We start from the raw sequence: 12914 nt of genomic DNA, 5'->3' as shown, positions 1-12914 counted from the left end.
AACGGACCTAAGAGGTGTTAAACACCTGAACAGTTCCACTGAAAGTGTAAAAGCGCCAATAATCATTTAGTCTACCGAAGAGTTATCATTTGAATATTACACACCTATTAGCCAATGAACATCGTCCCCATCTGTATCACATGAATTCCACCCACCAGCCGCAATGAATGATAGATTGGCACTTCAAACAAGTTTACTGGAACAATTTAAACCATTTCGGGGCTACATCAAACATGACTGGGTCGACATACAACAGCCTATCGATGGAGACTGGAGGAGGCATAGAGGGCGGCCAAGCCAACCACATGCCACAAACTGCAACTTTATACCACATTTGATTTGGTTTGATGCAATGTTGCAACGTGGTCGTGCACTGACTGCGCGTACCGACATGAGCACACACACTTGACATTTGGCTAACGTATCCACATAAACACAAACTCCAATACCGATGTTTTAACAGTTTAGCCTACCAATGTGCGCGTGGACACGGGAAATGAGACAGGACTGTAAAATGTACTCACCATTTCACTCGGAAGAACCGTGTATGCTCCAAAAATCACTCATTAGTCGGATGTTTCAATAAACGTAGGAAAAGTGATTCAAAGCAGCGGTTTGTGTTTTATTTCATGGATAGTTTCTTCCACGTATTTGTCTACCTATACGGTCCTTTCTCGCAGATTTTCGGAGGAAAGGATTTCCACTATCTGAATAAAAGCAGAGGCTGGGCATGCGCACTAAGAGGAATGTTTTTGTCCGTTGAGCGTTCAATCCACTTTTCTTTTCACGCCGAGACACAGAGCGCATTATTTATAATAGTCTATAATAAAACACAAAAAGACAGCACATCTCTGAAAACATAGAATTGTATTTGTCCACAGAGGCCTATTGATATCATGCTATTAATGGTATTACAATAACATTGCCTCTTGAGCCTATTAAAAGTCTACATGCCTAAACTGAAGAGAAAGAGAAATGACCTAATGTTTTTCCTTTTAAATCATAATGAATAAGATTATATAGACAGATTCTATATCAGAACTCATAACTCATAACTCCGAGAGGCTTTGTGGATACAGGCCCCGATTCTATATCAGCACTCATAACTCTGAGATGCTTTGTGGACACGGGCCCCGATTCTCTATCAGCACTCATAACTCTGAGATGCTTTGTGGACACGGGCCCCGATTCTATATCAGCACTCATAACTCTGAGATGCTTTGTGGACACGGGCCCCGATTCTATATCAACACTCATAACTCTGAGATGCTTTGTGGACACGGGCCCCGATTCTATATCAACACTCATAACTCTGAGATGCTTTGTGGACACGGGCCCCGATTCTATATCAACACTCATAACTCTGAGATGCTTTGTGGACACGGGCCCCGATTCTATATCAGCACTCATAACTCTGAGATGCTTTGTGGATATGCTCCAGATATACTATGAAAAACATATGTGAGAAAGACTATATAGGCTTATGTCCATAGAATGAATAGTAATCTATTGTCATAACCAGCTTGCTCTTCGTTACAGAAAGCAGAATGTATAGGTTTATCAAACTAAAACCCTTAACCCTAATCTATAGCCTAACTGATTGATTGGAATGAATATATTTCATATGGAACGTAGCTGAAGGCTAATAAAACAAGGTGACATTTGAAAGAGCTATTGATGAGAAAGGTGCTATAGGGAACTTTGGCTCACTGGTCGTTCTAAACACCCGTCATCCAGTCATTGGCTTGGGCATCTCATTAACAAGTCAATGGATGATGACCTGCCTTGCCACAAGCCTTGAAGACGCATGTCAATTTCCTTTAATGTTCGCGGCTACTTGTTAAATATGCGTGGTGCGGGAGGGGTATAAAAGCCAAGCTTATCTCTAACCCACAGAGGAATCTGTCATCCAATTTGACCAGCATGCGTTCATTATGCGTTCTAGGTGTAGCGATACATGCCTCTCTGCTCATACTGCTGACTCAAGGAATTCACAAATCTAGAGATGGAGTTTATCACGGAAAATCACGACGCTTTGCTATAGACCACCGTCCACCTGGATACCATTACCTGGCGCCGAAGTATATGATGCACCTTTACCGGAATTACAAGTCAAATCTCACTCGGCCTATAGACGTAATGGAGAAGACCATCACAAAACAAGCAGACACAGTCAAGAGTGTGATGGCAAAAAGTAAGATGTTTTTTTTTTTTAAGTATTCCTTTAGCCTATAGGCATATTTATTACTTTGTTTAGTAGGGCATATAGGCTACATTCTTGACATATAGCCTACACTGCCTGCCCGAATTTAGTTCAACACAGATGAAAATAATAATACATATCCTGTTTAGGGCCTTTTATAATAGTTTATGGCTTATTACCTAGCCTACTCTAAGCATAGTAAATTAAACTTTGTTTTGCATTATTTTTATTCTTCAAAAAAAGTTAAGAGATCATTTTCTTGCTATGTTTGCGCACCACAGCGGCTGTCAAATCTCTCCGCCAGACGACCTCAAAGCGCTCCAATCCACATTCATTTTGTCGGCCTGAATAACCGTACAAGGATCAGCGTGTGAAAAGGCTGGTTTTTCAGCCTAATTCTCAAAGCAAACCTCTTTTTTTTTTCTTTAAATGGGAGATGTTGATTAGAAATGTTGCCAGACATGCCTATTCAAATCTGTTGTTAACTCAAATCAACAAGTCCCCCTCAGTTCTTTTCACACTTCACTTGATTAGATTAGTGTGATGACCTAGACCCACATCTCGGGCCAGAGCGGGATTTTAACAACATATAACCTATATGTTCCACGGACCGCTCCGCTCCCAACACCACTAAATCTAATTTAACATCACTGCTAGGTGTCATAGTTGTTACCTATTTGTTTGAATGGAGGATATGCGGAAGCCGAGCTAAGAACGTGTTAAATGATTGGTTTCGATCCGGTGTTTCCTTTGAGTGGATTAGGCCTAGCCTCGTCCTCCTGTCGTTGTCGTTGTGTTATCCTTAATCTTCATAGTTTTATTTCCCCATCCCTCATATCTGAGCAAAACAGACCCATAAAGGAATGTATATGTTTTGGTACAGTACCTTTAATCAACAAATAGACGATCAACAGCAACAATGCATTATATTTGGACAATAGTACAATAGTCTTTCATCTTCTTGATGAATTATGTACCACACCTCCAATGTCGTGTTCTTCTTTGCATCACAATTCATGTCCTAGTTCACACATGTTGATGTTGACCCCAGCCGATGGTAGATTCATCCACGAGCTAGTTGCCTAGTTACATTGAAAAACATGGTTGGAATTTCTATTTGCAAAACATGCTTTGCCTAGATCTAAAGTTGTATTTCTTTAAAAATATTAAAACAATATTGTTTTTAGAAAACAAGCATGTCTCATTCAGACTACATAGATGTAAACCAGAACCAATATGCTAAATATTCTGCCCAAATTGCTGTCCAGGATTGAATAGAACTTGTGTATTCCTCCTAAATTAATAGTATATTCATGAGCTCTATGGTTGTTTAAAAGCTTCTTTTTTTTACAAGTAAAAACAATTAACATGAATTATTATAATCTATTTTACCTTTAGTAGACCATTAAAGGGCTTGAAAAAGATGGGTGACAGAAAAACAAATATTTGATTATATTTCTATATAGGCCTAATCTTAAAGTACTTAACATGTTTGTATGTTGTATGTTTGTCTAAAGACATGTATGTGAGGAATGTAGTTGTAACGGCTGTCTAGTTCTTCCTCCTCCTCGGACGAGGAGAGGAGAGAAGGATCGGAGGACCAAAATGCAGCAGGTTGTGAATACATAATGATTTATTTACAGACGAAGACGAAACACAAAGAACACTTGAAATGATTACAAAATAACAAAACGAAAACGTAGATAGACCTGAACTATGAGAACTTACATGTAACACAAAGAACGCACGAACAGGTACAGACTACAACAAAACGAACGAACGAACAAACAAACAAACCGAAACAGTCCCGTGTGGTGCATAGACACAGACACGGAAGACAATCACCCACAAACAAACAGTGTGAACAGCCAACCTATATATGATTCTCAATCAGAGGAAAAGTCAAACACCTGTCTCTGATTGAGAAACATATAAGGCTAATTACCAACCACCTAAACATAGAAACACAAAACATAGAATGCCCACCCCAACTCACGCCCTGACCAACTAAACACATACAAAAATAACATAAAACAGGTCAGGAACGTGACAGTAGTTGCCATGAGACCAGACCAGATGATAATGTAAAGTAGTCAGTACAAATGTTTAAAAATCTGTTTAAAAAAAAAAAGTTTCTTCTTTCCAATAGGTTTATTTCACAGACCCCGACGCTGGACTGCAACCTTTGACCTGAGCACCTTATTGGCCGACGACCGGATCCAAGCAGCGGAGCTCAGGTTCAGGTTTCCCCGGGCGACGAGGGCTTCCAACATTACCGTGGAGATTTACCATCACCACGACTACCCGTGCAGGCAGACACAGGGGATCTGCCAGGAACACCAGCTGGTGGGATATCTCTCTGTCTCCTCTGTGATTAACTCCTCTCAACACTGGAAGGTGTACAACCTCACTGGTCCGCTGTTGAACTGGCTCGGCCAGGAACACATTTCCAGGAGCTCAATGAAGAGGAGATCACCAGACAAGACAAAGAGAGATGTGTTCTTCCCCAACCCTGTCCAGTTGGCTGGCTCTACAACACAGCAGAACCCTGTCCAGTTGGCTGGGTCTACAACACAGCAGAACTCTGTCCAGTTGGCTGGCTCTACAACACAGCAGAACCCTGTCCAGTTGGCTGGGTCTGAAACACAGCAGAACCCTGTCCAGTTGGCTGGGTCTACAACACAGCAGAACCCTGTCCAGTTGGCTGGGTCTGAAACACAGCAGAACCCTGTCCAGTTGGCTGGTTCTAAAACACAGCAGAACCCTGTCCAGTTGGCTGGGTCTACAACACAGCAGAACCCTGTCCAGTTGGCTGGGTCTAAAACACAGCAGAACCCTGTCCAGTTGGCTGGGTCTAAAACACAGCAGAACCCTGTCCAGTTGGCTGGGTCTAAAACACAGCAGAACCCTGTCCAGTTGGCTGGGTCTACAACACAGCAGAACCCTGTCCAGTTGGCTGGGTCTGAAACACAGCAGAACCCTGTCCAGTTGGCTGGGTCTACAACACAGCAGAGTCAGTGTGTGAACAACAGAGCCTTGCTGGTTGTATTCTCTCATACAGGGTCAGAGGAGGGCTCCCAGGCCAAGGCTAGCCTCCTCCACACGGCCGAACAGTCCAAGTTCCTGTCCACCACCGAGCCCCAGAAGATCCGCAGGCCGAAGAGACACAAGAAAAAACGGGTCCACTCAGGCCAGGAGGATCCACCGGACATGAGAGGTCCAGAGGTGTCCAGCGGAAATAATAAGATTGACCCGTCTCTCTGTGGAAGAGTTGATATGCATGTAGACTTCAATCAGATAGGCTGGGGGTCCTGGATCGTCTTCCCAAAGATGTATAATGCCTATCGATGTGAGGGGATCTGTCCAAGTCCTTTGGGAGAAGACTTGAACCCAACAAATCATGCTTACATGCAGGTACGTTTCAATGTGTTTCTACAGGATTTACCAAAATGTGTCGTAGAATATATAATATAATATAACGGTACAAAGCTCATTGATTATGTTACCATTGCTAGATACTATAGCAATGCTTCATACCTGTTTGAAGTTGTTTGGCCATTTTTTGCTTCTTGACGCTTTTTTCCCTCTAGAGTCTCCTAAAACACTACCACCCTGAGCGTGTTCCCTCGGCGTGCTGCGCCCCCACCAAGATGAGTCCTCTAAGCATGCTGTATTATGAGAATGGAGAAATGCTGCTTCGCCATCACGAGGATATGGTTGTGGATGAATGTGGCTGCCTGTAGCCTCTGCCACAGGATTTAACCTGATCTTCAGTAAAGAAACGACCGGAGCAAAGCCTGGGGCCGTCTTCTCACAACTGCTTGAGAATGAGACTAGGCTACCACTCATCTCTTTCGGGACACACGCAACAGAGGGTTCCGGAAACTTTAGAGTGGAATTTCACTGACAGAACTATTATCCAAGAGTCTGTATCAGATGGATGAAAACAGTAAGAAAAAACTTTGTGTTAGTTCTTTTGATTATTGTGACTGTGCACTCCTCAAGCAGTACGGCAGATGTCCTGTATGTTTTACAAAGCCTAGATATATACAGTATGGATTTTCTCTCAGAATGTGACTGATTTTATGTTACTGATTTTAGGAATCAGAAAGAGGACCTGCCATTTCATTATAAGTCATAGGAAATGGTGTTGTTCATCATTTAAGCACTGTTTATACTACTATACACCTACTGGGTGTAACGGCACATGGACATTATATTAATTGTAAATAATAATAAAATAAAGTTTGGGTATTTATGTTAATTTATTGCTCTCTCTGTTTTTAGGAGGATTTCATCATAAATATTTGATATTGTTTGATGTTTGAAATGTTTGATATTGTAAAAATATTTTGTTAGCTGATTAAAGTGTATGTATTTTGTAGGTAATATTTGTCATGTTATTCATTCATTAGTAAAAAATAACATATGCTTATGACTCTTGTCTATAAAAACCACGATGTGTACATTCACTAGAATGACCTGTTGTGAATATTCATTCATTCTAATTCTATGGGTTCTGGAGTTCTCTGAGTTGAGCGATGCACCATGCTGGATTGTTGGCATATTTACCTGAAACGACCACAGTATTTTAAAGACTGACAAGTGGGGCACAAAAAATAATTCCTGACACAAAATAAACAATAAAGGTGGATGGTATTTCAGTTTTTAGAATGATCAAAAACACCCCCCCCCCCCCCCCCCCCACAAAATCACCAACAAATACACACAAATAAATGTCCCAAAAGTTCAGGAATATAAATACATTTTTCTCACTATAAATAGCCTACTTCTCGAGAACTAAATCAGATATCAAGTTCTAGGTAATAACTCATGTGTAACTGGTGAGAACGTGCAACAAGGACATTTTGAAAATAAGTACATTGACTAACGGCATCTTCTGGCCTCATTCACCTGGCATCCTATTCACCATGATTGATTTAATGTTGAATGAAGAGAGAGTACGTTTCAATACATGCCCATTGTCTTCAGGTCCATTGACAAAGCAAAAAACAGTTGACCAATCAGGGTCTTTCCAGAATAGTGGCTGTGGCAGGACAACTCTGTCATTACACAACGGGCTAACTCCTAACCAGGATCCTAAGGTAGGTCAAACTCTGAACTTCCATTTTTATACTGTTATAACTCAACAATCAGTTGATCTAGTCGTATATGTGCTATTAGTGCTGAGACACTGTACACTGTGATGACACAACTTGATACAACCTAACACCGGTTACAGCCTGTTATTTATACAGATCAATCCTGCGTAAAACATGGGCAGAATTTAAATCTGTAGTCCTTCGCAGTTATCTCTCTGGAAGTTCCTTGCGCGCCTTTGACTCTCGTCAATACGGTAGCTCGTACTGTAGAAGCAATTTAACTATTGATGGAAACAAGAGGCTAAAATAGTGTCTTTAAACTCAAATTGCGCACAAAAACAAACTATTTTAAAAGTATTGGACTGATTTTAACAATAACGTCGGAACAGGTCATCTGAAAAGTGCATCGATCGACTTTAGCCCAATGTATCCTCTTTGGCTAAAAATACTCTCTCGCCAAATTTGACGGTGGTTGTTTGAAAATGAATGGATTTGATTGGACGAAGCCTTGAACTGACTCGCTAACATTTTCAGCTGTCAACCACAGTTAAAGTTTAAGGGTAGGTTGATCCACCTCCCGTCATACAGTATATACTGATTCTATTGTACAATCTATTATACAGATCTCCACCCGGACGTCGTTTGTGAAATTATGAGTAGGCTACATTAGGAAAATAGCAATTTAGCTGTTACTACGAATTAAGCTCGCTTTAATAGCTAACTAACTGTTGTAGCTCGCCTATAACTTGACGTGGGACAGGTGATTACCTGTGATTTTGTGTGATTCATGTGATTTTGTGTGAACTTTGTGAAGAGGACACAATGTTGCAGCAGTGGCTGACATTGAACAAGATGCATTGTAACATTATAATGTACTGTACAATAGAGGAGATCCTTGACACAAAATTGCAACTAGCAATCTTGTATGCATGACCTAGTAACATGTTAAAAATAGCTAATTACAAATTTGCATGAAAAAAAACAACCTTGTTAACCTGAGGAATGAATAATATTTTAATATGCCAAAGAAAATTCAGTTGAAAATGTCTGGTTTTAAAATGTATATCTTGTGTATTACAACAAACTCTCCCCATCTCTAATCCAGGTGAGATTCGTAGACCTAGTATAATGGCAGAGGCTGTGGCCAATGTTGCCCGGAGGGTCAATGCAACAGTGGAGGAAGAGAAAGATACTCTGGGTAAGTGAATTAAATGCTTTATATACATAATACAGAAAAGGAAGATACTATTCCCTATATAGTACACTAGTTTTGAACAGGGTCCATAGGGTTTTTGGTCAAAAGTAGTGCACTATAAAGGGAATAGGGTGCCATTTGGGACGTAACCATGGAAAGAAATACTGGAAATCATTATTTTTCAAGTGAAATTATAAGCCGTTTATAAGCATTTATAATAAGTGCCTTTGATCTACAGCAGGGTTCCCCAACTGGTGGCCCGTGTGCCAAATTTGGTCCACGGGTGGTTTTATTTGCCCTCCAATTTTCTTAGCAAAAATGTTTTAAATACATTTCTGTCATCTGCTGGCCGCAAGTAGTAAGACTCAACATACTGGATATACCTGTAGATCAGGGATCATCAACTACGTTCAACTGCAGGCTTATTTCTCCTGGAGTGGATGGTCGGGGGGCCGGAAAATCATTACAAATCATTTGTAGACTGCACATTGACCCCAAGAAGCCCAAACCGATATAATGTTTGACTAAAACATAATAATTTCAAACCTGGCTTACATTTGTATACGATCACGTATCTCTCTACTATGTGTTGGAATACTTGGGAACAGATTTCTTCAATTAAAATCACTTGGAGTTAATTTACTGCTCTTTTTACAGTCTTTTATGTCCAACAATAAAAATGAGACAAAAAATAATAATATACCGTACCAGTCAAAAGTTTGGACTCAATCAATCAATCAATCAAATGTATTTATAAAGAACTTCTTACATCAGCGGATGTCACAAAGATGTCACAAAACAGCAGTAAATCAGCTCCAAGTGATTTTAATTGAAGAAATCTGTTCCCAAGTATTCCAACACATAATAGAGAGATACGCGATTGTATACAAATATAAGCCAGGTTTGAAATTGTGTTTTTAGTCAAACATCTGTTTGAGCATCTTGCGGTCAATGTGCAGTCTACAAATGATTTGTAATGATGTTCCGGCCCCCCCGACCATACACTCCAGGAGAAATCAGCCTGCAGTTGAATGTAGTTGATGATCCCTGATCTACAAGTATATCCAGTATGTTGAGTCTTAATACTTTCGCCCAGCAGATGGCAGTAATGTGTTACCAAAAGCTCTACTTCCAGGATGATATTATGTTGTCCTCTCAGCCTGACTATGGCAATCAATTATATTCTTGTGAAGTTAATTGCATATTTGACATAAGAACCAGAGGGTTGCAGTGACGTTAGATTTGAACAATGATTGGAGGTATGACTGTAAAGTTTATATTAACCTCTTCAATATAACACTAATCTTCTTCAGCTCTAAGCCATGCTTTCTCATATATGTGTAACCGATGTGAAATGGCTAGCTAGTTAGCGGTGGTGCGTGCTAATAGAGTTTCAATCGGTGACAACACTCGCTCTGAGACCTGAAGTAGTTGTTCCCCTTGCTCTGCAAGGGCCGTGGCTTTTGTGGTGCGATGGGTAACGATGCTTCGTGGGTGTCAGTTGTCTATGTGTGCAGAGGGTACCTGGTTCGAGCCCAGGTAGGGGTGAGGAGAGGGACAGAATTCTATACTGTTACAAATGCATCCCAAATACCACCCTATTCCCTATGTAGTGCACTACTTTTGAACAGAGCCCTATGGGCCCTGGTCAAAAGTAGTGCACTAACTAAATATGGAATAGGGTGCCATTTTGGATGTAACCATGGGCATTCCTAATTGTTCTCCTTTATTTCTTTAGATCTGTCAAACTGCAAACTGATCAGTTTCCCAGATGGCGTATTCAGGGTCCTCAACAGCGTTGCAGAGAAGATACACATTGTCACGTTGGCTGACAATGAGATGAAGGGAGTTACTAGCAAATTCTTCAAAACCTTCACTCAATTGAGAGGTAGCTATGCATGGATACTTCCCCCCCTAACTTAACATGTTTTAGTGGAGGGTCCTTTTATATTACACTATCACAAGATTGATCAGATTGATAGCTTTAAAGCCTTTATCTTTAAGGTAGCACACATCTTTGTAAAGCAGCCTAACACTAGCCTGGGGCCAGTATAGCAGCCTAACACTAGCCTGGTGGCCAGTATAGCAGCCTAACACTAGCATGGGGCCAGCATAGCAGCTCACACTAGCCTGGGGCCAGTATAGCAGCCTAACACTAGCCTGGTGGCCAGTATAGCAGCCTAACACTAGCCTGGGGCCAGTATAGCAGCCTAACACTAGCCTGGGGCCAGTATAGCAGCCTAACACTAGCCTATGGCCAGTATAGCAGCCTAACACTAGCCTGGTGGCCAGTATAGCAGCCTTACTAGCCTGGTGGCCAGTATAGCAACCTAACATTAGCCTGTGGCCAGTATAGCAGCCTACAACTAGCCTGGTGGCCAGTCTGTTTCTGTTCACTTGCCAGCACCCTGGCACGGAATTGTCATTGGCTTGGCATTGACAGAATGGAGTAGGCAAGAGCACAAACAGATCTGGGACCAGGCTAGCCTAATACAACAATAATCAACAAATATTTGACTGAATGTGTTGAATCTGTGCAAGGAATATTCAGGTAAGTTAGCTAGTGATTTAGCAGTATTTTCCAATACCTTTTCAGAACTGGACTTGCATGGCAATGTAATCACTAAACTGCCAGATGTAGTTGGGGAGCTGGAACATCTGACCAGCATCAACTTGGCCAACAACAAGTTGTCTGTCTTCCCTGAGAGACTGACGGAGATCCAGTCACTGGAAAGAATCAACCTGGAAGGGAATGACATCACTGGTAAGATGGAGTCAGTGCTGTGTTCCCATTCGCTACCCTTCTTCCAAGGATTTAAATGCATTGGATTGGTGTTACAATTGGCTGGAGGCAGTTAATACCATTGGATTGGTGTTACAATTGGCTGGAGGAAGTTAATACCATTCGATTGGTGTTAGAATTGGCTGGAGGCAGTTAATACCGTTGTTTAATCCGTGAGAGAAAGTGAGCAAGTGCAGAGAAGTGGGAGAAGTGCGGAGAATCAGGAACCAGCCATAATGATGCCTTTAGTCTCTTGTGAACATTCATTGGCTCTTTCTCAAATGTCTAAAAATGTGTCTTCTCCTCATCTCTCCCACAGAAGTCCCCATGGAAAAGTTGCAGGCCATGCCAGCTCTGAAGTGTATCAACTTGAAGTCAAATCCTTTGGACAACAACTTGTTAACTGCCATTCAACAATTTCCTCAAACATTTGAAATTCAAACTACAACAGACAACTAAGACCTTGTCTTGTTCTAAGATGGACATTTTATCCACACCCAAGAGACAATGAGGATTGCATGCTGTGCCTTCAGACTTTTTCAATAGTACACTTAGTTGCTTTTGATTCTTCAGAGATTCAATTGTTTGGCCTCTATTTCATTACATTTTTCCCCCCATCATGTTTGCTGTATGGGAACTATCAAACTTGATGCCTCTCCAGACCAGAACACGTGAGCCTACTGTAGTTGCTGCCATTACTGAAAGTCCATTTGAGTTGGGCTCAGTTCAGAGATGACTAGATGTTGCTGTTTACACTTTTGCAGTAGCCTTTCCAGAGTGCACCAAGAGCTACACCTAGTACATAGTCCTTATTAGCAATGGGCCTCAGTGTTTTCATCATCAAAGGAATGGCAATCAGGTGCTACGTCTTTTTAAAATAATCTTCAACCTATCATCATAACTGGAGAGATGTGCTGTCCCTCCTTGTGTAGAGGACAACTAAATCAAGCATTCTGAGTTCACTGGCGACACCCACTTTGTAGCTTCACACGCCCCTGTGAATGGACTTACTTTACTCGTTTATAAAACACTGAATAAATATTTTTATTCCAAATTTGTATTTGATCAGCTCCTTGGATTAATTTGCCTGCTAAATGTAGTCTATATAGTTTGGTTGATTGTTACAGTACCCGTTGTGTGGAAATGTAAAACAAAATATTAAATGAAAGTGTGAGACATTCATAAGAGGGATGATGAACCAAGGCCAAATTCAAGGTAAGGAGTTGAGACCAGATAGATAGATAACTGCATAACAAATTATGTGCATGAATACCAGGTTATTATCTGTTTTCAGAGCATGAATTCCAGGTCATTATCTGTTTTCAAAAGCAGCGCACTATTTAGGGAATAGGGTGCCATTTGGGACTTACACAGGTGGTGAAAGGTCATGCCATGGACATAAGACTTAAGCATGGTCTTAATTGGTCGAACTCTAACCACCAGTCAGCTCCATCTGTTTGAGTTGGAATGAAGAGGTACTCAAAAAGCCTTGACATTTAGGCCAGCTAACGCTGTTATATTGTATGTCTACTACATTATGGAGGGAACTGGGCATCAAAACACTTACCAAGCAAGGACAGTAATGTGTTGTATTTTGACTAGCCTCTGATCTAGTTGTCTTATACAGCAGTA

At 41.1% G+C, this 12914-nt stretch overlaps 3 protein-coding genes across 5 annotated transcripts in view; 2 read left to right on the top strand and 1 right to left on the bottom strand.

Annotated features, from left to right (window-relative positions):
• Window positions 1-730, bottom strand: part of pald1a (phosphatase domain containing paladin 1a) — a 187557-nt gene extending 186827 nt beyond the window's left edge. The window contains exon 1 of the mRNA XM_055936967.1: window positions 525-730. The gene's annotated coding sequence lies outside the window, so the exon portion shown is untranslated. The remainder of the gene's footprint in view (window positions 1-524) is intronic.
• A 1193-nt stretch (window positions 731-1923) lies between these two features.
• On the top strand, window positions 1924-6587 carry ndr2 (nodal-related 2). The gene is made up of 3 exons (XM_055936965.1): window positions 1924-2194; window positions 4353-5617; window positions 5794-6587. The coding sequence occupies exons 1-3, from the start codon at window positions 1924-1926 to the stop codon at window positions 5944-5946; spliced, it is 1689 nt and encodes a 562-aa protein (XP_055792940.1). The 3' UTR covers window positions 5947-6587.
• A 617-nt stretch (window positions 6588-7204) lies between these two features.
• Window positions 7205-12336, top strand: lrrc20 (leucine rich repeat containing 20). 3 transcript variants are annotated; one of them, XM_055936963.1, is made up of 5 exons: window positions 7205-7308; window positions 8411-8503; window positions 10239-10388; window positions 11097-11264; window positions 11602-12336. In XM_055936963.1, exons 2-5 carry the CDS (start codon window positions 8434-8436, stop codon window positions 11739-11741), a joined length of 528 nt encoding a protein of 175 aa, XP_055792938.1. In that variant the 5' UTR covers window positions 7205-7308; window positions 8411-8433; the 3' UTR covers window positions 11742-12336. The 3 variants fall into 3 exon arrangements, with proteins under 3 accessions (XP_055792938.1, XP_055792937.1, XP_055792939.1); XM_055936962.1 differs by lacking the exon at window positions 7205-7308 and adding an exon at window positions 7542-7865; XM_055936964.1 differs by lacking the exon at window positions 7205-7308 and adding an exon at window positions 7889-8065.
• The last annotated feature ends 578 nt before the right edge of the window (window positions 12337-12914 follow it).

This window comes from Salvelinus fontinalis, chromosome 1, assembly GCF_029448725.1.
Source record: "Salvelinus fontinalis isolate EN_2023a chromosome 1, ASM2944872v1, whole genome shotgun sequence".
Taxonomy (NCBI): domain Eukaryota; kingdom Metazoa; phylum Chordata; class Actinopteri; order Salmoniformes; family Salmonidae; genus Salvelinus; species Salvelinus fontinalis.
This window is presented reverse-complemented; position numbering and strand designations above follow the sequence as displayed.

Coding starts and splice junctions, on each gene's coding strand:
- lrrc20 (XM_055936963.1), top strand. CDS start 8,434: ATGGCAGAGGCTGTGGCCAATGTTGCCCGGAGGGTCAATGCAACAGTG. Junction 8,504..10,238: donor GGAAGAGAAAGATACTCTGG/GTAAGTGAATTA, acceptor TTATTTCTTTAG/ATCTGTCAAACTGCAAACTG. Junction 11,265..11,601: donor GGAAGGGAATGACATCACTG/GTAAGATGGAGT, acceptor TCTCTCCCACAG/AAGTCCCCATGGAAAAGTTG.
- ndr2 (XM_055936965.1), top strand. CDS start 1,924: ATGCGTTCATTATGCGTTCTAGGTGTAGCGATACATGCCTCTCTGCTC. Junction 2,195..4,352: donor CAAGAGTGTGATGGCAAAAA/GTAAGATGTTTT, acceptor TCTTTCCAATAG/GTTTATTTCACAGACCCCGA. Junction 5,618..5,793: donor CAAATCATGCTTACATGCAG/GTACGTTTCAAT, acceptor TTTTCCCTCTAG/AGTCTCCTAAAACACTACCA.